The following is a 26859-nucleotide window of genomic DNA, read 5'->3' on the forward strand; positions in this document are numbered from 1 at the left end:
GTGTGAAGAGGAGGAGGGTGTATGTGGGGCGTTCTCCTTCAACTCATTCTATTCTCATTCTTTTCTTTATCACACTTGGTCTCCCGCCGCCTGCATTTCACTACGTCCAGCTGTGGAAAAGAAGCGTTGGCTAAGGTAGAAGCGGCTGAGAGAGAGGCAGTCACTGGCTGTTTTGGTAAGTGGGAATTGATTTGGCTCTGAGTTGTTGCCTGAGGACGAGGATAGACTTGCTGACAAGTGAGCAGCTTTGGCAGGGATTGAGCCAACACAGAGAACAGGAAACAATCATGGCCTTACTTTGGGGGCAATTACACATTTACTTCACATTGTGTTACACAATGTATTCATTTACAACCCATAAATATAAATAAATACAAAGGCACAGGGTTCTTTCATAAGGACACCTCTAGGGTTTATTTTAGGAGTTCAGAGAAAAGATATGTATTTAGAAGCTTTGTGGTCTTGAATTAAAATGTCTCTGTAATCATTCAGAATTAGTTCAATCTAAGTATATGGTCTTATTACATGCACGGTTAAAGCTAGCTTAGCAAGCAGAAACCCTGCCTGCTCTTATTTGTTTCGAACAGCATCAGCTGACATTGTGCGACAGCAGTGACTGAGGACTGAACCACAAAACTTCCTGTCTCTCTCACACACACACACACAGCTCACCTCTGGTTTTGAACAGAAAATGTCCTGTGCTGATGGGAGGTGTTTTTAATCCCTGTGTTAAAGCTGCAGTAGTGAAATGTGCCTCCAGTGTGCTCTTTATCTCTCTCTTAAGGTGTGTGCCATCTAGAACTACGTGTTTGCACATAACGTGCTAATGCTTCTGTCAACAGTCAGAAACGTGTGATGCAGTTAGCTCGTCAGAGCTAGTAGCCTGGAAATTCAGTGTAATTTCATAAATAATAATTGTGTGTGTGTGTGTGTGTGTTTACATGCATGCGTAGGTGTGTGCATGTAGGGGTGTGTGTGTGTGTGTGTGTGTGTGTATGTGTAAGAGTGAATAATGATCTACCGATAGCAGAGCAGGAACATAAAAGCAGACAGGTCTTTTCTTGCTCTGCTGAGGTGATGTGAACAGCCAGTTGCCTAACATATCCTGACACGTTGAGAGAGCCGAATCCACGCCGATCAAAATGCTAAATCACAGTATTTGTGCTGTTAGCGATCATGTCTATGCATCTGCATAAATATGCAAACTTGTATGATTCATGTTAAATCTTTTCACACTCACTGTGCCAGTAAAATGCAGTGAGGTAAATTGTGGTATGAAAAATGGGTTTGATAATAGGGTTTTTGTTAAGGTCCCAGGTCTAAGGCTAGGGTTTTTGTATTATTAAATGAATAAGCAGAGGGAGAGCCGAATGTCTGCTGGACAACAGAGTCCTTTAAATGCATCCGTTTTAAATCATCAGACAACCGAGGAAAGCAAACCAAATTTTTACAAGGAACTGGAAGAAGATACCAACAGACTCTTCATCAAATCAAGGATAACCAAACCGACGTATTTGTTTTTGTTTTAATGCTTTAAGATCTTAGACTCAAGCTAAAGGTTTGATTTTTGTTTGTTTGTTTTTTAATGTAAATGGATTTTGATCTATGTCACTTGCCATGACTGCTTTCTTTGTTTCTTGGTTGCCAAGACTCAGGAGAACTTCTTTTTGAAAGAAAATGTCATATTTAAATAGCCGATGGAGTTTGAATTGGGGTCATTGCTAATGATGCCCTAGGCCTCAAGGAACTGTGCTATACTGGAAATAAAAAGATTATATGAAAATGTTGGGATATGCAGATTGATGGCAAAAGGAAATTTGTTTTTAAACTTAGTTTGCAGCATGTCAGCTTTGAATTCCATCAAAAATATCAGGAAACTTTTTTGAAAGGACAGAAGAGATAGCCACCTAGACAAGTATGTATAGGTAGCTATCTCTTCTGTCCTTTCAAGTTTAAGTCTGACTTTTGTTTCAGCCAAAAGATGAGCATCTCATTTTGTCAGTTAATAGCTTTCATTCCATTTATGTGGTCAAAGGGGCAAATATTCTATAAAAAGATGTGTACATTTACCTAACCCTAACCCTATGATAGACAGGTTAGTGGTGACCTGAGTAAATTTACTACAAAGTAAATTTACATAGTCAGGCTTTCTTATCTGACTTTCATAACATGACTTGACAAAACCTAAAACTCTAGTCAGAGGTAACGGGTATTGCAGTCATAGTTGTTGGTTTCACTGTTCAGCTTTTTGCTTCAGGCACTGTCACATCAAAAAGAGCTTCTGCACAACATGATCCCTATAAGTGCTGCCTACGCCAATCAGATGGTAATTAAATGATGATAAAAAGAACAAACATAATAGTTAATTGCAACACTTTGACAAATAAGAAAGTAATGTTGCAGCGATGTGTTTATCTTGGGATTTAGAGCACAGAGCAATAAAAAACTGTAAACTTTTTAACGCTGCATATTTATTTCCAATGTGGTTGTTGTACATTAAACCTCTGCAACTTTAAAATCATTTATATATTTTATGCATCACCAACAGACTGCATACAAACTCCTGTATGCAGCTGTAACATTACAGCTGAGCTTCATTTACCTCATTTTAATCAGGTACGGCTTATCAAGTTGCATTTTTAAAAAGTGCTCCTACAGCAGGGAATCTATAACTAAATCAAACTTCAGACATGCTGCACAAAAAAATAATTAATTAAAACATGGCAGTTCCAGACAATTTTAAACTGAAACTTAGAACATAACCAGCTTTTGACCAGTTCATGCGTTCAGTATTAGAAACCAGGGTGATTTAGCCAGGTAAAAAAGGAACCAGCTTTGATGATACAGAAAACTTGACTTTAACCCAGCAAATCTAAGAAGTTGAGCCCATTTCCACCTACTTGGCTCAGCTCGACTTGGTTTTTAAAGTGGTGGCACCTGGTACAAGGTACTTTTTGAGTACCTATTCAGCTCCAAATAGTCGGAGACCATCCGAAAAAGTCACATCCACAGACTGCATGCCACCAATTGGCAGTGACTTCACTCAGTGAGTCATGAGAGCGATTCCTTCACAAAAATCAAGACCGCCATTTTTAGGCAAGGAAATGACGGAAATAGCCGTACAAAAAGCAACGTTCATACTCTGATTAATGCATTAGAGAGCAACTTGGGGTTAGTATCTTCCCCAAGGACACTTGGCATGCAGACTGGGGGAGCCAGGAATTGAACCACTAACATTTCGATCAGTAGATGACCTGCTCCCGATCTACAGCCACCATAGCCACGCACTAAAGCATACACAAACTGCTTTATTATGTTTCATACTCTTAATAGGAGCATCATGTACAAAAATCAATACTACGTTATATTAAAGAAGACTTAAAATAGGTAACTGAGATCACAATCTAATTTAATACATAATCGACATCTGTTTTTGTACTAAAGACATCGATTCTTGCTGGCCATTAAAAAAATGCTCTTCAAACACAGAGGCTATGACCCACCACCCGAGTAACTTTTCTTGGTCAGTTTTTTTTTTCAGAACCTTTTACAATGACCTCCCTATCATGTTTCATAAAAAGCTAAATATCTAGCTAAGCTAACTTTTGTAACCTATCACAAAAATATAACCAGAGATAACCAGTGCTAACATCTAATAATTCACATACTGTTCATAATATAAAGTGAATGTGTAAGGTAAGAAATTTCTGAGTTCATGTGTTGGGGAAATTACTTGGTAGTTTTATAAACTACGAAATTCTTCACACAAAAGTTAATCTACAGCTACTCCAGAGAAGTCTAGTATGCTAATGCTACTAATGCTAAAATTACATTGCACCATGAAAATTTAAATGAAATGAAGCCATGGGGCAGAGTTGTTGAAGCTATGTTAGGAAAATTGGTGACAATCAGTGAGCAGCAATATGGCAGAAAGAGTTTTCTGGGGTCTATGATATTTGCAGATGGCATTGTGATCTGTGGTGAGAGCAGAGTCTGGAGAGGTGTTGATTTGCAATAGAAGCGCAGGAGTGAGAGTGAAAGGGAACGTTTATAAGACACTGCTGAGTCATGCTCTGATGTATGGTTTAGAGACGCTGGCACTGACAAAAGAAAAATAGGAAGCAGAGCTGGATGCGGCAGACTTGAAGGTTTTTTAAGGTTTTCATGTGGTAGTAACCAGGATGGACAGTACTAGAAACGAGTATATCAGAGGGACAGCTCAGGCTGAATGGCTTCATATACGAGTTTATTCATTAAGTGTCCAAGCCCACCTATGTTTGATCCACTCATAGAAAGCACCACTAACACTGGATACCAGCAGCTAACAGTGGAAAAGCAGTGCTTACCAAGAGAAGGTCCTAAACAACAAATATCAGTATCACTGTCACGGAACAGAAGTGAGCTTCAATGACTCCTTTCACAAAGTTTTACAGCTTCCTGAAGACTAAATAGATGTGGACACATACTGACAGCTGAGGTAAACAGTGGACTGACAGCATACACTTACTACAGATAAACCCTCAAAGGCCAAGTGTATATATTACCATGCGCCTTCACAATAGTCATGATAAAAGAAAAAGGGTATGGCTCTGATTAAAGGAGGGTCAATACACCACCCCAAAACTGTTATAGTGTGAGTAGTGTGACACTATGTCAAAGTATGTCGCACTAGTGTCACACTATAGTGTGAGTAGTTAAGTATACATAAAAATGGAGGCATACGTATTTGAACTACATTAATAATAGGTCTTTGATTACTCAGTAAACTCAACAGACAAATTCAGCGTATTCATTGGCATAGCTATGTAGGTTTATGACCTTCCCTACTCTTTTCCAATCATGGAATATATTTTTGTGTAGTCTCTCTGTCATTGAGGTCATACTTCTTTAGTTTGGTGCATTTCAGGAACCAGAACTGAACCAAGACGAAATGGTATAATGTCTACAAAAACCTAATGATGAAGAATTAAGTTCCCCAAAAAAGCAATATGTATTAGTATCACTTGTTGTTTACAAAGTATTTACAGTGGTAAAACTGTAAGTTATTGCAAGTACATGAGCACTCAAAAGTTTCAAGGCTGTTTTTCATATACTAGAAACACATACTGCAGAACTAAATCCCATGCCTCGCAGGACCGGTTGAACTAGTTTTAATCAGACCTGAAATAAGTAAGAATTTGCTCCCACATGTGAATAACAACAAAGTGTCCTATGCTCAGTTCTCACATGTACAGAAAGTCCTCCGGCTATAACGCCTGTGCACTTCAACTGACTTGTTTTACTGTTTTAGTAAAGTTTTAGTTAAAAACATTCGATTTAGAATGTGTTATGTTATTCATAAAAAATAGCTAAAATTAACAACTCTAACTAACTAAAATCTTGCATGTTCTGTGCAAAGGTGATTGCTGTAGAAATGGAGTGTTTCAATGACCTCCTCCACAAACTGAAGGAGGTCCACGAGCGAGAACTAGAAGGTAAGTGGAATAAAAAAAAATTAAATGATTGCAATGGGTATCCAAGAGTTCCATAAGATAATTCCAACACATGTGCTCCTTAAAAGGTCTTTTATATTTTTTTCTTCAAGGATGGCAGGTGAAAGTTCAAGAGCTGTCCAACAAGAAAGGCTGGTGAGTCATTGTGATATGGGCAATCACATTTAGACAGTGCTGAAAATATGTATAAAAAGGTTCATCCAGAGTAGGCCTCAAGTCTTTGTTGACTAGACAGGCAGGTAATCAGACAGGTAGGCATGCTGGTCCTATGCCCCCCGCAAACATCACATTTCACAAACTTGGAAGGAAGCTCATGTTGCAACAAGTTATTCTGTGAGATAATGACTCACAAAATATTTGCTTAATTTCTGTGGAAAAGTAAGTAAAGAGAACTTTTTCTTTTAAAAAAAACAAAATATTCGTATATGTATTTGTTTATGCAGTTTATTTGTTTATTTTTGTGATTTTTCAAAAGTATGGCTGATTGTGTGGTGATATATTCAAAAATGTGACTTTTATTCTTTTTTTTCCCCCCTTAAAATGCTCTATCTACTTGTCTTGAGACACTTTAACATATAAATATATAATGTTCATACATACATTTTTGTTAACTGGCAGGTCATTCTCAGGCACACACTGAGTTCTTTATTTTTCAACACCACGTGCAATATATACAAGGTGGGGGGAATAGTTCCAGGGGTCCATGGGTAGACAGGGAAAAAGGTGTTCCACTCGCTTCATTCCTCTCACTCTGCTTTCTGCTCACTCACTGTGCTCCTGAGATCCTCTCCCCTCTGTACTGACACGTTTTGCCAGACTGTCACACTCACGTTCAGGCATCCAGGGAAACAGGGGTTACAGGCCGGTTCCAGGGAATCTGCTCTGGAGCAAGGCGGCCCAAGTGGCTCACCAAGCGCAGCGGCACCGGCAGAGGTTATGCTGCACAGAGGTGACCCTGTGCTCCTATTTCCGAGAACAGGGGGAGGTTGGACCCCCAGGAATGCTTCAAAGGGCGACATCCCCGTGGCAGATGGGAGGCTATTGTGTTCATACAAGAGCCACGGCAGTTGTTCACTCTAGGCGGCTTGGTTTTGAGAAACGACGATAGAGCAGCCTCCATTTCTTGATTGGTCCACTCTGTCTCCTCTGGGGGTGACAACCAGAAGATAGACTGACCTTTGCGCCCAGGGTGGAGCAGAACTCCCTCCATACCCGAGAGTTAAATTGGGGTCCTCGGTCTGAGACGATGTCCTCTGGAATGCCATGGAGCTGAACACGTGTGTGGTGAGCAGCTGAGCCATTTCTATGGCTGTGGAGAGCTTTGGGAGGGCGACAAAGTGGGCAGCTTTGGAAAACCAGTCGATTATTGTCAGAATAGTGGTGTTACCTGCGGAGGGTGGCAGCCCAGTGATGAAATCGAGAGAGATGTGGGACCACGGTCGGCCAGGCTTGGGAAGAGGCTGAAGTAATCCGGACGGAGACTGCTTGGAAAGTTTGTTTGGAGCACAGGTGATGCAGGCGGTCACATATTCCCTGGTGTCCTTTGCCAGTGTGGGCTACCAGAAGTAGCGCTGGACCCCAGGGTGGCAGGTAAAATGTGCTGTGTGGGCCAGACCCAGGGTTGGGGTTAGTTTCTTGTGCCTCCCACATAATTGACTCGATCTCCCAAGTTACTGCTCCAACCGAGCAAGAGGCGGCTTCAGGATCAGGGATCAGATCCTGCGGAGGCATCCAGTTTCACGTTCCACGAGCCAGATCTGTAAGTGATAGAAAAATTAAAGCAGGTAAAGAACAGTGCCCACCTGGCCTGTCGAGAGTTAAACCTTTTGGTACTCCATGTTTTTGTGGTTAGTTCAAACGCTAAATGGCTGTGCAGTGCCTTCAAGCCAATGTCTCCATTCCTCCAGGGCGAGCTTAATGGCAAGAAACTCCCCATCTCTGATGTCATAATTGCTTGCTGGGGAGAGATGATGAGCGTAAAAATCCCATGGGTGGAGCTTACCGTTTCTCTATTGTAACAGTCTGATGCATCCACCTAGTTCATGACTTGAGGACTGAGATCTGGCTGTCGTACAATGGGAGCCATGGGAAACCACTCCTTGAGATGGGAGAAGGCTTTTCGAACAGGCTGAACCCACTGAAAGGAAACTTTGGGAGAAGTATACTAGAATCTAGTAGAGCGATTTTGCTAGAGTCCCTTATAAACCAGCGACAAAAATTGGCAAACGAGAAAAAACGCTGGAGCTGTCGGCAGTTAGTGGATTCGGGCCATTCAAGCACAGCTTGTATCTTTACTGCGTCAGGATTCAGGTTCCCCTGCTCAATAATATACCTGTCATGGTCTGGGTGGGTACCTGCAGGTCTCCAACAGCGGCCCCTCCTCCTTTAGGCGGAGTTCGGTTGCTCCTCCCTGGCTGACCACCTGTGAGCAATTATTCCGGCAGTATATCAGACCTGCGCTCTCAACCATTCATCGCCTGAGTATCTGCTATCCCCATAGGTAGCATCTGGAGTGGAGGTCTTGTCTCCCTCACTCCCGCCTTCCTGGACCTGGGCCGCTTGCTGCTGATACGACGTGGCCTGGCGGCCCACCACTCACTTGCCTGCCTCCCCACGCCTCGACCGCTTCCGGGCCTTCCGCCCCACCTGTCACCTCCCCCTGAAACCAATGCCCCGGCCCCTACCTAGTCCTGTTTCCACCTCCCCGCTGCCTCTGCTGTTCAGCCGTCTCCTAGAGGTGTCTAGGTCACCCTCCGTTATCTTAGATTATCCTACGCCACCACACTAGTGGCGCGTAGTTTTCTTGCTTGTGTTTGCCTGTGGGCGGAAATAAATCCTTTGTTCCCTTATCGTCTCGCTTCCGGGTTGGTTTCTGCACCTGTGTCCATCTCTGTTCCCTCGTGCCGCTGGGCCTTGACAGTACCCCAGAAAGGCCACCAAGTCCACATGAAATTCACACTTCTCCCCCTTCACATATAGCCTACTTTCCAGTAGGCGTTGGAGGAATTGCCTCACATGGATTTCTTATTTTCTTATATCTACATTAGGTTACTTAATAAAAAGAGTTTGTAAATATAAATTCACATCAACATTAAAAAAAAATTATACAACATTTTTGTAATGTTCAACCTTACATTTCTGAAGCTGTAAATAGTAACATTAAACAAAAGTAAAGACAATGACTCGTTTAATAAAAAGAAACAGAAATCATTAATATTTGTGGATTTTAGCTCACAATTAGCACAGTTGACAAAACTGTGTCTTCCAACAAAGGCTTTCAAATAATGATCATGTTGGATGCAGTGCACATGTGGAATATTTAATAGAATTCAAATATATTTTTTGAGCCAGTCAGTGAAAATGCAACACACTATTAATGTTAAATCAGTACTCTATCAACACATGGTGCAACACAAAACAACACTATATCTACGTTATTACATGACGACAAATATTAACAAGGAACAATTATGTTTCTGCAGTTTCTTTGCATTAAAACACACAGGCGTTAAATTTAAAGAAAACAAGAAATGTTTCCATGTGGCTGGTAAGCTGCTGAGGGTTCTAGTTAGCTAAAACATAAGTAGAAAGGTCCACACTGCAAAATGTTATAGATAACAAAAACATAGCACTGGCATCAATGCATTGACTGCTTGGGGGTATAACCCAGCCATAACTAACATATGCAACATTAGAGCACTAATTTTATTGAATTTGATTTTTCATGTGGTGAACCTAAACAATCCTGCTAACTTGGTAAACATCTCCTGATCTTTCACTAATATGACCGGTATTGAAATAGTTTATTACTTTGCTCCATTCTGCTCCTTATTCTCATTTGAAGTTAAGCCATCATAGTTTACCTCTATTTCTTCTTCCAATGTTCTTTCAATGCATACTGATGTTTAAGTCATTGAAAATCATAACATGACTGTCAAGTTTTGTAGATCGGACTCACGCGCAGACCACTCGTGTCTTCAAAAGGTGCATTTATTTACAGTGTTCCTCTACAGTGGAATTCATATATACATATAGTGATGTCAAGGGGAAAAGGGGCCGGGGTTCCAGGGTCCAGGAGTGAAAGAGGCAGGAGTCCAGGAAGGGAAGGTTTTCATTCAGCCCTCGCACATCTCCTCTCCTTTCCTTTATCTCTCTTGCTTCCATTCAGTCGCCATGCACAGGGAAAGAACAGGTCCAGAGGCGATCTATACACAGGCAGAAAAAAAACATTAGTTTCCTGGTTCAGACAGGCTCACAAACTGACTTTACAAAATACAGGACGACTGACGCTGATGGCTCAACGATCCAGCGACGAGTAGAGCGGACTCGCCCTCTTAAGAAGGGTTCCAATCTCTTATGATCAGCAACAGATGTGCTGATCACCTCCAGGTGTGTAGGCCAGGGGCAGGAGCCCATACTGAGCTCCGCCCCGGCAGGAGAAAGAGAGAATGGAAGAGGGCGAGAGAGAAAGGGAAACAAAAACAAAGCACCTGACAGCTGTCAGCTGTCGAGGAGCGGAGACCATGACAATGACACTGTATAAGATGGATTTCCTTCAGTATTCTAGATAGGTGCAGCAATCATTTTATTTCAGGATGTGCAAAATAATTTATGTCACTATGTATGTGACTGTACTTTATGTACTTTTCTGTGAAGTATTTTTGTTATTTTCTTGCACAAATTAATAAATACATTGCTAAATATGCAGCATCACAAAAAGAAATTCAGAATTATGAAAAACTCAAGGCCCTGCCTAACACTTTCCACTTTATTTGTTTATTTATTTATGTACTTTTTTCGCCTGTCTCGTTTGGTTCTTTTGCCATCAGAATTATTGTCTAAAGGCAAAGAAAGATGCCAAACGGATTTACTTTACCAAATGGACCATCCCAGCCTTGCCGTATTGGTCTATTTGATTCACCTTTGCTTTTATTGTTTGTTTTTTTTGTTTGTTTTTTTCACTTGCTGCACACGGGACAGACATGACTGGGGGAAAGAAAAGGGAGAAAGAGGGAAAGAAAAACAGCGGGGAAGAGAAATGGTGATAAAGGGCAAAAAACAAAAACCAACAAAATAAACAGACAAAAAATACATTTATCAATCACCTGGATCACCTGTTGAGAAAGAAAACAGAGAAAACAAGCAAAAAAAAACAGAGCAATATAATAAACAACATCATCGCGATGATCTGTGTGAATATAACAGTAAATACTAAATATTGAATATTATTGTGCAGCATGCAGGATTGACAGCGCACAGTGTGCTTTGAGGTAGGAGCCAAAAAGGGTGTAGTTTGTGTCTGTGAGCACCCGCGTGTACACCTGTGAGCATGAGTGCGCTTGTATTTGAAAGGTTCCTTCATGTAATGAAACAGCAAATTGTATTGATATGACTGCAGTATTTAAAAAGACAGCTGCTTAGTTTTAATGTGAGCATCATTATTGATCAATTAGCCCAGTGGTCTTCCCCACATTCTCCAACCACACACACCCATATATAAACTGCAATAAATTACAGATAGCAATAAAATAAACTATTAAGTCTTTTACGCTATGTCCACACCTACACGGGTATTTTTGAAAACGCACATAACACACATAACCAGCGTTGCGAATCACCGAAAACTGATATATTTTTTTCAAACTCCTGCCAGGTTGGAGATTTTCAAAAATTTCTTTTTTGCGTTTACGTGTGGACAATGAATGCGGAGTTCGTCATGCAATGTCAAAGGTGTGTGCTTTTTTCACATCAGCTGTGCTCCACATTATTGTTTACATGAGATGAATTTCTAGAACGGCGGATATACAAAATACTGTTACTGTTAATTCTACTCTCTGCAGTTTTTACACGCTTACATATACACACTCAATTACTGTCCCTCCATTTAGAAAGACAGAGGCGTCATGGTGTAATTAGTTTATGTGTAGCTGTTTTTTTCCTGTGTAATAATATTCAAGATTGCCATCAATACTTTTTCCTCAAAGAAGCCCCTCTGTGAAAAACTGGGTTCAGAAACATAAACAACTGTGGGATACTGTTTGTCTGTGATTTGGAGAGCCCAGCGTGTGCTCCTGACGCAGGGAAACCAATTCTGCCGGGGATCACTACCTTGGCACTTGTGCACATGAAGCCAAAGGCAAGATATGCTTCATCATATTTTGTAGTCTTTGGCTTGGAAGGAAGTTGGTTTGGAAACATATTTGCAAACCCCCCCCCAGGCAATGGCTCTGCCCACAAAGGGACCTGCCCCCCACTTTGGGGACCTCCAAATTAGCCAATCTAATGGCAATTTTGGTCTGCATCATTTATAAAAAACAGCAGTTTCAAAAAAAAAACATAACCATGTGGTGGCACTTACACTAGATGATAAAGGATCCAATTTCTGTATCACAATCTCTTTCTTATTTGGTAGTATCCTGAACCAGTCGCTCTGCAATGTTTCCCCATGGCACATCCATGTTTCTGCCTATAGTACTACTCGCCCTTGAATGTCAAATATTTAGAATGAAGATACAGACCTCTCTTATGAACTACCTACACTGCTTCAGTGACTGGAACACAAGTAAAGAGAGATGTAACATAATGAAAGACCATTGTTTCATCCACCTCCATAATAACCTATATGATGCATATACAACTTACATTTATAACATAACTACCTTTCACTTGGAAAGAGGAACATTATGTAGGCTGGTACGGAAATACAAGCTTACGATAATATTTAAACTATGAGGAAATACAATCTTTCTGAAACACATTTTTTTAGTATTGAAGCCTAACCACCTTGTGTTCTTTTGCGTCAATAGTGACACAAAAAGAATGGAAGAACTTTTTACCAGAAACCAACAGATGAAAGAACAACACAGATTACTCACCGAAAACATTAAGGTTCTGGAAAACAGGTATCAATGTTACATTGCATTTTTCTTTTCTTGTATAAAACACTAGAAATAAAGTGGTTTGCTCACTAACAAAAAGTGATCTAATGTTTATGGTAATTTCTTTTTATTGGAAAGAGATCGCATATAACATAAAATTAGCATCAAAATTCAACAGGTACTTATTAATTACCTGTAACTGTAAGTTATATAAAATTGTTCTCTCTAGTTTTTGTGTAAATTGATTAATATAGACTGATTAATACAGAAAGGCAACATGCTGGATTTAGACTCATGACCATTTTGCTATGAAGCTGCAGTCCTAACCAGCACTCCACAGGGGTGCCTTCTGCTGGCTTACTTCCATAATCCAAAGACATGCTTGAGGTTAGGTTAACTGGCAATTCAAAAACCAACTAACCCAACTAATGACTAATTACAGCTGTTTTTAGTTTTGTCAAAGAAACAAAACTCATTTCAATTGTTGCATAATGTGAGCTACTGTCACATCAGCCTAGTTATTAGGTGTGCTACTAAGTGACTTCTTCCTGCCTGCGCAGGCTTAGGGCTGGGCTGTGTGACAGATGTACGGTCACTCAAGAGGTAGCCAAGAGAAGACAACAGGAATTTGAAGCCTCCCAGATTCAGAGTCTCCAGCACATCTCTCTACTTGGTATTCTGTTCTTACTCAATAATCCATCTATCCATCTTGCATCTCTACGAAACTCCTTTACAGTGAATTTCCTGTCTGTTCTTTAACCTTTGACACCATTAATGTTTCCCCAGTTTATTTTCTACTAAAAATGCTGTTTAAGGACAATTCTATTGATGTGTACTCTGATCATGTCGTTTGCTTGTGTTGCAGCTGGAGAGATGAACAACCTGAAAAAAGAGAACAAGAAACTTAAAGATGAAAACAGAAACTTAAAAGCAGCACTTGAGTGAGTAGATGCTATTTAACGATATGGTTGTTCTAATCTTTAATTTAAAACTAATGCTGATACATCTTATATTAGTATTTTCTGTTTATGAGGAACATTGTTTTAGGCATATTTGTATTTTTTGATGCACGACAAAATTTAAAACCGTCGTCATTCTGTGCCTGTGTGTGTGTTTGTGTAGCAAAGGTCACAGTGACAACTCTTCTAATAGTAGCACCACCACAGAGGTCAAGCCCAACTCTTCCCCTGCCCTTTCACCCGCATCTGGAATCCTGTCCCTTATCAATACAACAACCAGCAGGCCAAGCAACAAGCCAGCAGATGGCAACATTTCAGTAAAGCCTGATGTCGAACTGAAAACTGAAGGTAAAAATGAACAATAGTGGTGATTATATTCTGTCATCTTACTTAATAAATACATGCAGTTTCTGGCTTTGATCAAACAGAAACTGAAGGCAGACAGTTAAGAGGAATCAACCGAAGCCAGTTTGTAAGTTTGTTTTTTCATATTTTTATCATACATTTGTTTTGAATAATAATCAATTTCAGTATTCAATTAATTGCTAGTTGCACTATTCTATTAAGCAAAACGATTCAGATCACAACTTGTAGCACCAAGTGTAAATAATCCAAATTTGCAGATAGGTATGAAAGAATAAGATATAAGATCTAAAATAATATTAAAGTGAAGAGAACAAATGGGAAACAATTACCACCAGAAAAATATGTATGCTTATTTTCCATCATCTTAAGGGACAGTGATGCCATTTGAATTACATGAGAGAAGCATGTGGCACAACCTAAAACTTGTTGTGTTTTTCTACGGAATTTAATGATATTTGAGCTCAAAAGAAGCAAAATGTATTTCTGCTAAAATCAAGACACACATGTTTAAGTTGTTTTTTGTACGATTACACTGTTAGTGACAACAACTTACCCAGTAACCAGTGATGGAACATTAGCTCTAAGATGTCTTAAAAAGCTTTCAAGTGTTATTATTGTATCTATGATTCTATGCATACATGATAGATAAATAAGAGATGTAGAACTGCCAAACATCCCTCATCTTACCATTGACCAACCATGAATGGGTTATAATCAGAATCAGAATCAGAATACTTTATTGATCCCTAGGGGAAATTCTTTTTCGTTACAGTGCTCCATTATAAACAGCCATTAACAAAGACAGACAATACACTAACTAAGAATAGCACAATATATACAGGCATATATATACATAAAGGTCACTTATTAATAAATAGCTGAAAAAGGAAGAACATGTGCAAAAAGGGTGTAGCTGTTGCCATAAACAGTGTGTTAAGTGGATATGTTGTACAGGGAGATGGCCACAGGCAGGAATGATTTCCTGTGTCGTTCAGTGGTGCTTTTCAGTCTCTCACTGAACATATAAAACCCTACAAGAAGATGTATTGTTCACCTTAATTATTTTTTCATTAAGATGAATGCTTAAATTTATCATTATTTATATTTATATTGGTAATTAGTTTTTTTCCTCTGCACCAGTTAACATCAACATTTTTCTCAAGCCTTTTATATTACAAATTAAAACCCCTACAATACTAAAGAGCACTTGGCAGTAGTGGGGAGGAAGAACCCCCTTTTAATGAAAAGAGACATTCAGCAGACACTTGGTCAGCCATCTGCTCTGACTGAGTGAGGGGAAAGATCAGCTATGTTTCTTTTTATCCGTCAGTATTAGTCTGTTTTCAGTGGATTTTCCAAATCATTTGAGCTACAGATGTTGATAGAGCCACATGTCAAAAAATGTGTTGCTTTCATATCACCATCATTATACTGTATGAAGGAACTTGTAAGACTGTGTTGTACCTAACCCCTCTATGTGGAGTTTTTCTTAAGCTTAGCTAACATTTTAGTTACAGGTTCCAAAGGACATTTTGGCAATAGGCTGGTTATTATGATAATATAAGGTTGTACTTGGTTGTACGCAGCTCAGTAATGAAAAAGCAAATACAGAAAAGTCCATTAGTCCATTTTCACACTAACAATGACACTTTAAATAAGAAGCTGCCTATACACATGTACACTGCTTCTTTACAACACTCCGTCATTGAGTCTCATATCATAGATTTATGATTGTTCCCTTTCTTTCTGGAAGTTCCCATTGCCTTTTACCTGCAACTTGTACAAGCTTAGCACATGAAATACTATGAATCAGACTGATTACATTATATTTTCTGGTCTCCTCTGTAAAGCATTATTCTCAAAATCGAGCCAAAATGTTGCTTTAGGTAGTGCACACAGTAAGCTAAAGACTGAAAATAGTGAAATCCTAGCTCTCCTCAACCTTAAATATTAACATATTTTGTCTTATTCTATTTATTCTGTGATGGGTACAAAGACAGCTACCTAGGTAGCTTAGTTTATTTTCTTTCTTTTTTTTTCTTTATGCTAAGCTAACTAGCTACAGATTTTGCATTTACAAATTAGATAAACCAAAAATGTTTGAGGATAATTCAAATTGTTCTCTGAACTGACAAAACACTGGTTAATGTAATATGGTGACTTCTTTTGCTGCATGCCCTTCTCTGCTCAAACAGGATGCTCTTCCATTGTCAGCCCTCACATTGCCGTCATGGAAGAAAGAACACTTTGTGACTCGTGCTGGAGAGAAGAGGTAAGACATAGGAAATCACGAAATGGGCTAATCTGCCACTGTATGAGGATATGTACTGTGAGTAACAGCAGATTCATCAAATTAGTGATTATGTGCTCCAAAGTCAATACTTTTTTCTACATATAGAGTCTGAATATTACACTTTCCCACATTTCTGCACCAGTATTGATCCATAAAGGTTAAGGAGAACACAAAACTTACAGTTTGCATGCTTTACTTGCCAAAAATGAACAACTACATCACCTTTCAGACATTCCCTCATTCACTCCACTACAATTTTGTTCTTGTATTGAGTCATTATGCCAACATCTGTATGGGGTAATTTAAGCTCAATTTATTTTCCTTTCTTATTTTAATAACAAGAGTCTTGCTGCTGTTTTATAAGGTTTATTCTACTTTGCAATAGAACCTCCCCCCTCCCAACCTCCCACCACTGCCTTATCTGACACTTTCAACCAATCCAACAAATAATCTTTCCACTTCTGCTTAAGATTCGGGACTTTAGTTGTCCAAGATTTGGGCCTCTTTAGTTTTCCTGGCCTGAGCAAACATCTTCCCTCAGATAACACATTTGGGCTTGGGACAGTATACTTGTGCTCCCAGTCGGGGCTATTGATGTGTCACACAAACCTAATTCTTACCATCTGAGAACTGTGAAAATGAAGTTGGGTTTCATTTTACAGGAGCTCCTTAACACATTAGTTATTTTATTCATGATGTGCACCTGTTGCAACATGTTACGGCCTCATAGCCTCATACACCAAACCATTTAGGAACCACTGTCCTCATCCAACCATCCATCCATCCATTCATCCATTTTTACAGTAATTATAGCTATAACAAGGCAAGAGGCAGCTTCTGCTCTAATCATTACTGAAGAAAAATAAGTACTGCATCACATTACCAATTAAACCTTAACTGCCAAAAGATTTTCCTACAGACTTGACTTTCTTTCTCATACCTTAGAATTCAAAATGTTGAAGGACTCGACCAGTGTTCCTCCATGCCTACTAATTCTCTGCTTAGGAGATCTTCTGTCCCAGCTGCTGGAGATGTGCGACCCGGCAGACATGTTGTCCATGCTCCTGTCGCCCGACATCCTCAAGCAATCAACAGCAACTCTGCTTCTCTTCGCTGGTCTCTATCTGAATCATCTGATTGGATTACTGCCGGCACCAATCCAGTAGTGCAAACTTCACCCAATCCACACTCACAACATTTTCACAGCTTGAACCCAATGAGGCAACAGGCCAGCCCCAGAAGGCAGGTTTTTAGTCCTCCGTTTCCTAAGCAGAGCAGCGTTCAGCCCCCTGCCAGAGAGCCAACTGTGGTTTTCCGATTGACAAATCTGCCAGAATATGTGGAGATTCAAACAAAGCCCACAGAGAAAACAGAGAAAAAGGAAAACCTGCTACCCAAGGTTGAGAGGGTGTCTGAAGAAGGGTTAAAAGAGTTAAATGATGGGCCTTTGGACTTATCTGATCGGGGGAAGTCCATATCCAGTCAAGTGCCAAAAAGTGATTCATCCTCAGCCTTACAAGATGGAACAAGAGTTCAAAAGAGCCCTGAATTGGAGGTAAACACAAATTCTTCTGCAGACATAGCAGAATCATCATCTTCATCTATTGTCATTCCTTCATCATCGTGTGCAACGACAGAAGAGCAAGCACCTGACAAGGATCCTAACCACAAGGTAATTTAAGGTCTTCTACTTCTTACAATAAAATTAGAAGAGGCTGAAGTAAAGAGGGGGCAAATTAAATTCATGGTGTGGGGATGTTCTACCTGCAGGTAGTCAGAGAGCAGGATCAGAAAGAGGAGGTGAATGGAAAGACAGATGAAAGCAAGGGGAAGAAGGTGCCTATCCTCACTCTATCATTACGGCCAGGTAAAGGATGTCTCTGTGATTTTTCCTGAAATTCAGTCAAATATTGCTTTTAAACCAAGGTTACTAAAAATTGACAATGCACAAGTGAATAGTTTTTATTATGTTTTTGTAGCAGTAGTGGTGTTGGAGACTCTGAACCCAGCTCTACAAAAGCAAGATTCCTTATCATCAAATGGCAAGGTAATTCGCCCAAACAAAACAGAGAACGTGAAGGTTTTGTTAGCACATTAACTCATTTTGTATTACAATTTTTATTGAAAAAATACAACAACAACCAAAAACAGCTGACTTTAGTTTATATACACTTCTTTCTTTTGTGAACAATTGTGCATCCTTTTCTTTTTAACAGACATCTTCGGCGACAGATGAGCCAGAAACCAGCTCTGATGAGCAGGACGAGGAAGCCAACCGGTCAGGACACAAAAGCAATCAGGGCTCCAAAAGGAAAAGGGCATCTGTGGAGACAGATGCAGACAGAGATTCCAACACAGACAGCAGTAATCACCTGTTTATTTTCAGATATTTTTTCCTTTCTTCAGTTTTGTTATCTCTGTCTTGAGTGTGGGCTTTAAGCAGATTTCTTTTTTTCTTTTTTTTACCTCATGAGGTCTACATACATTTTGACTTCTGTGCCCCTCGCCCCAATTCTAACCCTACATTTCAGAGAAAAAGTACTTTTGATAATGAAAAGACATTTAATAATTAGGAAAAAATGGGAGAGTAACGTCAAAAAGAACTAAAATGATAGGTTTAAGTTTAGGTCATCATCAATGTAGTTCTTTCGGCCTTTTTTACACCATATCTTTGGCTTGGCAATTTATATTAAATAAATTGACAGAATTATTTTTTTTATTATTGTTGCTGTTGTTTGTCATTGTTTACATTTTGCATTTCTAAATATTTTTAGAGTTTTATGTCTGTCAGCCTGTGCATAAGTTTTGTATGTGCTGCCTTACACCATACAGACGTACATACATTTTGCATGTTCTCTCAGTACCTGTGTGGGTTGTTTTCCATAGTCCACATCTTTGAACTATGGGAGGAAGTTTTAATTGATACATCAATTAAAAGTTTAATTAGTTATTCTAAATTGGCCATGGATGGATGCATGGATGGAAAACCTTCTCAACAACTGTCACCTTTATGTCTTAATTTTATCTATTTACAAACACACACAGCAACAAATGACCAAACAACAACAAAAAGACAATGTGGATAGTAAATTGTATCACCTTCAGTATAAGGCTCCATACTAATCACTACGCCATACTTTTCTCTTTTTTTCAAAGGTTTCTTAGAAATAGCTCTCCAGAGATCTAACAGGGATGTTTCACTAGAGTACACTTTGGTCAGAGTAGGGCGAACAGATCGCCTGCTGTCTAAGGGATTGCAGAGCATTTATGTCTCTTTTTTTCTGGTATTTTAGCTCTGTAGTTCTGAAAAGTCAATACTGAATTGACAGTTCAGTTTTCTAAAATCTAAATCAAATCTGACGCAGTGTCTGTGAAAAAAGCAGGGAAGGCTGTTTCCCTAGATGCACCATTTAAGTGAGTTAAACTATACGCATTTGGATTCAAGCGCAAGTTAACCAGTTACAGAGTGTGCCGATGCGTCATCATACCTGAAAAATCAGGAATAAAGCCAAACCACAAATGTTATGCGGGTTTTGATGAGATGTGATGAAAACTGTCACAAAGAAAAAGAGACACTACTACGGCATAGAGTGGAAAACTTTATACTTTGGTCAGCTTGGTACAAAGCGATGGTCCAAGAGTTGGTCTTTATAATTGTGCAGACATACTCAGGCAAATATGGTAGTAGTGGCTGAAATAAGTGTTTACTGCACTATGCAGCCTGTTTGATCATAAAGATCAACAGACTGTGGTAGTAAGCTACCATTTTATCACTTTCCAGAGAGTACAACTTCTGCTTTAGTCGTTACCTGGCATAGCCCCAACCCCAGCTCTTAAGCTTAACCCTATGTTTCAAACAAAAAATGTACTTTTTTTGTAAAAAACGTAGAAAAAGTACTTTTCTGAAAAAAATGTTGATAGTTTTTAATCCATGTGTCACGGTACTAGGTCGTGTGACCCAGTGTTTGAGTTTTATGTATTTTTGTATTCATTTTCAATCTAGTTAATTTCTAGGTTGCTGTTCAGACCTTATTTCTTAGTTATTTCTGTCATCTCCCCTTGTACCCAGTCTTCCTGGTTCCTGCGTCTATGTTTCATGTCTATGTGGTTATGTTAAGTTCATGTCATGTTTTATCTCCATGTCTATGTCTCAGTGTTTCCTGTTTTATTTTGTAAGAGTCTGGTGTTCTTTGTTCATTGTAGTTAGTGTTACTCTCCCCTGTATTGTCATTATGTTTCATTTGAGTCAGCTGTGCTCTCATGTGTCTCCACTTCCCCTGATCGCCTCATGTGTGTATTTAAGTCCTCTGTTTTCTGAATGTCGTGGTCAGGGGCCCGTTCTTCGTACCTCGCTAAGTAGGTTAGCCGGATTAGATTGTTGACGATTTCGCGTGATCCTGGATCAGTCGGTTCCCCGAAGCTCATCCGGGACTTGCTGTCATAGCAACAGAGCCGTAAGCGTAAACCTGCTCGGGAGCAGGTTTACTTTATGTAAACAGGATTAGATCGCGGCCACGCAGGTATGTCCGCGTCATCATACGAAAGCAACAGCGATATTCCACCACTGTTTCACCATAAATAAATAACATCAATGTAACTAAAGACAATGCAGCACCTGATCCATTTATTGATTTCACACAGGTCATTTCCTAAAAAAGGGAAATGTACTATTAACATTCTATTACATGTATGTGATTATTACAGATTTAATTCATATTTCAGAGTAGCAATTGTAAATTACTTCGTGTAATCAAGATGAGAGACCACGGCTATAAAAGCGAAGGTGGATTTGGGAAGCCTGTCGCAGCCATGTCCTGTCCGTATACGCGAGCCACCCATTGCGGAAGGTGCAAGATTGATAAGGAGAGTCCTCAGAATTCAGCGTATATTGCGGGACAGACAGGATCCTTTAGCTCAGCGCGACAGTGTGCTCATAGAGAGATATCGATTTTCCCGTGAGGGTATTATTCACTTAACCAACTTGTTGACGAGGGGGTGCAGGACCACCACCTGTCTTTTTTTGCTCTGCCCTTTTCTTGGTTGCTGTTATAAACAAACAGATTATTCCAGGGTCTCTTTCCAAGAGACTAAAAGCAATATAAGTGATAAATATTACCATTCTGTAGGATATTCTTATATTTCACTTTTACCTGTTCCCATGTTCTAGTGGGTCCTGTCGTGGCTCTAATGTGAAAGAGGATAAAATATAACATATTATAATATAATGTAATATAATATTGGATAATATAGTGTAATATAATAAATCTACCCTACCGCCTACTGGTGTTGGCCAGAGGGGCCGATGGCGCGATATGGCAGCCTGGCTTCTGTCAGTCTGCCCCAGGGCAGCTGTGGCTACAACCGTAGCTGCCTCCACCAGTGTGTGAATGTGAGAGTGACTGAATAGTGGCATTGTAAAGCGCTTTGGGTGCCTTGAAAAGCGCTATATAAACCCACTCCATTATTATTGTTATTATTAAATTACTTACGAGTTTAATTTGTCAGCAACTTCCTGCCAGCCCTCTCTCCTTGCTTTTGCAGCCTTTGCAGTGTTCCCTTGCGTTCTGATTAAACTCTGAAACTCCTGAAATCCCTCACTCAAGAGTTCTTGCTCTGCTGCCGAAAAATACCGAGCCGAGCGCGCTCCGTCGACATTTTCGCCGACCAATCAGAGGGTTGCCGATCAATGTTTCTACTATCGATGCGTGGCCCCTTTTACGACACCCAGTGATGTCACATTACTGCGTCCAGCTGTACTAATCGTCAACAGCAGGTGTGTTCGGGGAACCGGATTAGCGAGCTCACGGTTAGCGCGATGATTTGATCTTGGATGTGTCATTTGATCTTGGATGTAGTAAGCGACGTACGAAGAACGGGCCCCAGGTTGTCTGTTATCTCCACCATTGGCTTAGTCATTGTCATAGAACTTAATAGTATTTGTTTCTTAGTGTTTTTTTTAGTTTGTTTAGGGTTCCATGTTTAACTCCTGCTATCATCCAAATAAAGGATCGCTTTCTGTTTAAACCTGCAACTCCTCGTCCACATCTGCTTTTGGGTCCTGTTTCAAAAAACACACCGGCGCACCCCGCTGTGACACCATGTCAGTTAGAATGATTACTTTCTTTGTCTTTCGCCCTGTTGGAGTATGGCATAAATACAACCAGTTGTTTCACATTCATGTCTCAATTGCACTTGTGTCTGACAAGCAGATTTTTTCCAACATATCCAGATTGTTTTTTTGATGATTTAGGATCCGACCTCTCTTTAAGTTAAAAACCTATAACCTTCTCATGAACTACTACTTTCTGTTGAGTTCTAATTCTGTTATTTGTCATTCACACAAAAAAAGCACTCTGAAATGCTTTCTGTTTTTGTTCCCCCCAGACAACCATCGGGAGAGGAAGCTCAAAATCACAATGAGATCAGAGGAAAAGCCCTAGATAAAGAGGATGTCACACTGACTTGGTAATTTTGCAAGAACTCTTCATTAACCATTTCAGAGTAAAAAGTACAACAAGCCAGTACAGGTATAATTTACAGAGGGGAGAAACAGAGTGCAGCCATCATCAGCCAATCTGATTCTGAGTCTAGCCGGATAGTTTTTGATTTAGTTCTGGTTCTCCACATATTGCTAAGGGAAATATCTGACTCTTTAGCTGCTAAACTCTCTGTTACTTTCACAGACAGCTTTCTGCGTGGTAGGAAGTACATTGTGGGTATAGATCTTCATTTCCTTAGAACAGCTCTCTGCTGTGGCTAAATATTAAACTGATAAGAATGGCAAATCAAAACTGTATTTTCAGTGCAGTTGTGAGCCGTAAAATGAATATTTTACTTGCTAAATTCTAACAAAAACTCCAGATTGCTACAGTAACAGAATCTACACCATCGGGTTATTATTATCTGCAGTAAGCAACTGTTTTCATCCAAGTAGTCATGTGATCCAGTCGTCAAAGACTATTTGGTAATGGGCTTCTGCTGATTAAACTGAATTTTTCTGCCAAAATTCTTTTGTTTTGTTTTGTTTTTATCAGCTGTAAATTAAAGTTTTTGTCCACTTGGGGGCAGCAACTGCCCCTAAGGAACATAGGCATTGTGAACATCCAGCAGACACAGTAAAACTTCTGTCAAAGGGAATTCATTCCATTAGTTTCCAGAGAGTGGGGTTTAACTAAGCATGACACAAAAGCCCTGACTGACAGTGAGGATGCAGCAGTATGCCAACTTCCATAGGACACTGGCTAATGTTAAGATTGGGTCAAGCAAGCTGAAGTGGCACCTGGTACCAAACATCCTTTCTGACAGAAGGTGTGCTTTTCAAAAGAGCTACACACTGTAGCAGTCTTTTGTATTTGCAACTTTCTCACCCAAACTCCACCATTTTCTGCCGCGTTATATTTTTAACATCCCTGTGGTCATAACTAGTTCAGGTTTTTCAGGCCATGTTTCCTTCTTAGAGCAGTGGGCTGTAAAGCTCTACAACTTCCCTTTTCACCAGCTGTTATATATGAAGTTTAATGTTTAGCAGAGTATTATATAAGTGGCTGTTGGTTTTGGTTAGTAAACCACAAAGGTTTCATTTTCACCAGGGTATTAAGTCTAAAATGATGAAAAAGATTTGTGCACAAAGAATAAATACAAATAGTACAAACATGTGACATTCTTTATCAGAATAAGTCTTTTCCACATGTCACCATGGAGCTAAAATCTTCATATTTGCTGTGGTCTGAGTGGAAATTTTAATGTAAGCACAGGGTATATCGCAGCTATTAGCAACTGGGTGGAAAACTGTCCAGCCTGACAGTCAGGCTTAGAAAGTCAACCATTTTCTAACATTTTCTAACATCTACCAACCCATTTTCACAGTGCCAAACACCCTCGTGTATGACCAGCTGAAGAGACTAAAATCTGCAGAATTCTCTTTTGTTCCTCATCTTCGAGCAAAACAAAACACGGTCTGCGCTGCTAATGCTTAAAGAACTTCAGTCTAAATGTCCTGGCATGCCCGTCACTGCTTGGCTAAAAAAACAAAAAAAACACGTAAATCCTCTTATGTGGCTAACTTAGAAGAATATAAGAAAGAAAGTCCGAAGAGTAAAAGAAGTTCCTCTTCCTCTTTTCTCATTTTCAGACAGCACATATTTTGCAAGTATGAACTTTCCACTAACAGCTGTGACAACAACCTTTGCTTAGCTGGGTGATAGATGGGAAGTGTTAAAAGCAGAGAGACAGCTAAAGAAACTCTTGTGATAAAGCACTGTGAAGCTACTGAGTCCATTTTGTATTGATATAAAAATGGATGGACTGGCAGAGTCAACTAATCTCAAATCTACTTATTTTTCCTTCATTTCATTTTTTAGATGTCCCTGTGTATGAACCCAGATTTGCAGTCCTAATGCTGTCATATTGATTTCTCCTGTTTCTGTTATGTGTGTCTGATGCCATTATAGTCCATTAAGTATGGTATTTTATCAATGGTCAGTGGTCTTTCCCTGCCATTTGCATCTCTTGGTTAAAAAAAATGTGATTGACTATCCTACTGTAAGTGTACTGCTATGTTCTGACTTTTAAACTGTCAAGCTAGACGATGTGCTGTTGAGAGTATTTTTTTTACAATACTACACTGTTAGAAACCTTTTAATGAATGTACTGTTACTGATGTTGAAATAAATTTCCATTCTTAAATGTTGGTCCGGTTTGATTAATTATATTTTAGCACCATAATAAATTTAGTAATCACCTGCCACACACACAGGACAAATAACAGGAAATAGAATATGTAATAGAAGTCAAATAGAGCATTACATCTAATGTTTGGTTTTCTTAGGGACGTTATGCAAAAGGGCTGTGCTCCATTGATCGACCTCATTGATGAACCTTAACTTACTGTCAGATAGTAGTTATGGTATCATGTAAACCCATCTAAACAAGAAAGAAGTGCAATACAGCTGATCATTTCAAGACTGCTCAAGAAATTTTAGATTTGTTCTAGCTGCTCAGGCGAAACTGGTTTAATGGTCACATTTCCCCAACAGGAAGTGATGGATGGAAATTTACACTATTTCAGTGTGAGATTATGCTTCCCTTTTCTTTTTGGCAGTAACCCTCATTTTAATGTGAACTGAGACGTTGTATTTTAAGACCAGAAACAAACATTAAATGCTGAAGTTTTAGTTTCGCTGCTCGGGCTAATTCTGGTTTCAACACAGAGACATCATTTGGACAAGAGAGCCCAGGAGCTAACTACTAATTTAAAAAAAACAAGTTCCAAATAAAAATAAAGCTCCAATTAAAGAATAACTATTTAGCATTAAAAATAGATACTTAGTGTAAAGAACCTGAGACCCACATCAAGGGGCTGTACTCCCGATTAAACGAATTCAAGATGCCCAGAATATGTTTTGATTTTCTGGCTTCACTAATCTTAACCTTGACTAATGAATAATGTATAACACATTACACATTAACACACACTTTTGGAAGCACAACCCCAACACTATCTGACAGAGTCACAACAGATTAGTCGTTCCTTAGCCTGTGAGCTTCCTAGTTCAGAGCCCTGACTGCACTCCGTGAGCTGAGCTTGGGTCCTCTACCAGAGGCCTGGGAGCTTGAGGGTCCTGCGCAGCATCTTTGCTGTTCCTAGGACTGCGCTCTTCTGGACAGAGATCTCCAATGTTGTTCCTGAGATCTGCTGGAGCCACTCGCCTAGCTTGGGAGTCACTGCACCATTATCACTGGGGCCACTGTTACCTTCACCCTCGACATCTTCTCTTCTCTGAGCCCTTGGAACTTCTGCAGCTTCTTCTGTTTCTTCTTCCTGATGTTGCTGTCATTCTGCAACACTACATCTATCACAACGGCTGTCTTCTTCTGCTTGTCTACAACTACCATGTCCGTTTGGTTAGCCACCACTATTCTGTATTTCTATATCTCTAAGTCCCACAGAATTTTAGCTCGGTCATTCTCAACCTCCCATTGTCTCCCATTTTGACTTCAGGACTTCCAGGCCATATTCAGGACAGATGTTCCTGTTCCTACTATGCCGGCCACTTGGTTATGGCGTTCCATGTATGCCCTGCCCGCCAGCATCTTGCGCCCTGCTGTTATGTGCTAGAATGTCTCAGGGGCATCTTTATGCAGCCCGCACCTGGGGTCTTGTCTGGTGTGATAGAGCTCAACCTCTATGGATCTTGTGCTCAAAGCTTGTTCTTGTGCTGCCATGATTAGTGCCTCTGAGCTGTCTTTCAGTCCAGCTTTGTCCAGCCACTGGTAGGATTTCTGGATGTCAGCCACTTCCATCTGCTGGTGGTGCATACTGTCCAGGGGGGCCTCTTTCTTGGGTTTCTGCTGCCTGAGGTATTCACTGAGCATGCGGTCGCCCATGTCCAACACCCTGAGGGGGTACGCTAAGCAGAAAGAAGGAGGCTGGGGACTAGTGAGTGTCAGTACCATGGTCCAGGATGAGACAACGAACATCCACAAGTACATCAAGAAGATGGCCACAACCGATGGCATGCCCAGGAACTTCCTGGTCTTGATGTCTGTGGCTTCTATCTCCTCCTTTGGCCAGCTTATTATCCCAGCAGAGTACCTGATCACGGGCTGGGCGTAGGTGTTGATAGCCAAAATGTTGTTCTTACCATTCAGCTGACTCCTCGGGACTTGCCTGACCCTTTGCAGGTACTTGGTGGTTGCAGCTTTCCTAGCGGCCTCTTCATGGTTCCCATTTGCCTGTGGGATCCCCAGGTACTTGTAGCTGTCCTCTGTGTCTGCAATGTTGCCTTCTGGTAGTTCGATCCCCTCAATTCTGACTAACTACCTTCCCTCTCTTTGTTATGATCCGACTACACTTCTCCTGTCAGAATAAC

At 40.1% G+C, this 26859-nt stretch overlaps 1 protein-coding gene across 5 annotated transcripts; it reads left to right on the forward strand.

Moving 5' to 3' along the window:
- On the forward strand, positions 1 to 24648 carry rbbp8l (retinoblastoma binding protein 8-like). 5 transcript variants are annotated; one of them, XM_080899000.1, is made up of 15 exons: positions 1 to 175; positions 5399 to 5474; positions 5585 to 5627; positions 12299 to 12394; positions 12931 to 13043; positions 13236 to 13311; positions 13493 to 13677; positions 13758 to 13801; positions 15891 to 15967; positions 16934 to 17660; positions 17759 to 17855; positions 17968 to 18035; positions 18205 to 18352; positions 22373 to 22453; positions 23855 to 24648. In XM_080899000.1, exons 2-14 carry the CDS (start codon positions 5414 to 5416, stop codon positions 22426 to 22428), a joined length of 1791 nt encoding a protein of 596 aa, XP_080755126.1. In that variant the 5' UTR covers positions 1 to 175; positions 5399 to 5413; the 3' UTR covers positions 22429 to 22453; positions 23855 to 24648. The 5 variants fall into 5 exon arrangements, with proteins under 5 accessions (XP_080755126.1, XP_080755127.1, XP_080755125.1 ...); XM_080899001.1 differs by having other exon boundaries at positions 24349 to 24648; XM_080898999.1 differs by lacking the exon at positions 23855 to 24648 and having other exon boundaries at positions 22373 to 23671.
- Positions 24649 to 26859: the final 2211 nt, after the last annotated feature.

Source organism: Rhamphochromis sp. 'chilingali', assembly GCF_963969265.1.
Source record: "Rhamphochromis sp. 'chilingali' genome assembly, chromosome: 12".
NCBI classification, from domain to species: Eukaryota; Metazoa; Chordata; class Actinopteri; order Cichliformes; family Cichlidae; genus Rhamphochromis; species Rhamphochromis sp. 'chilingali'.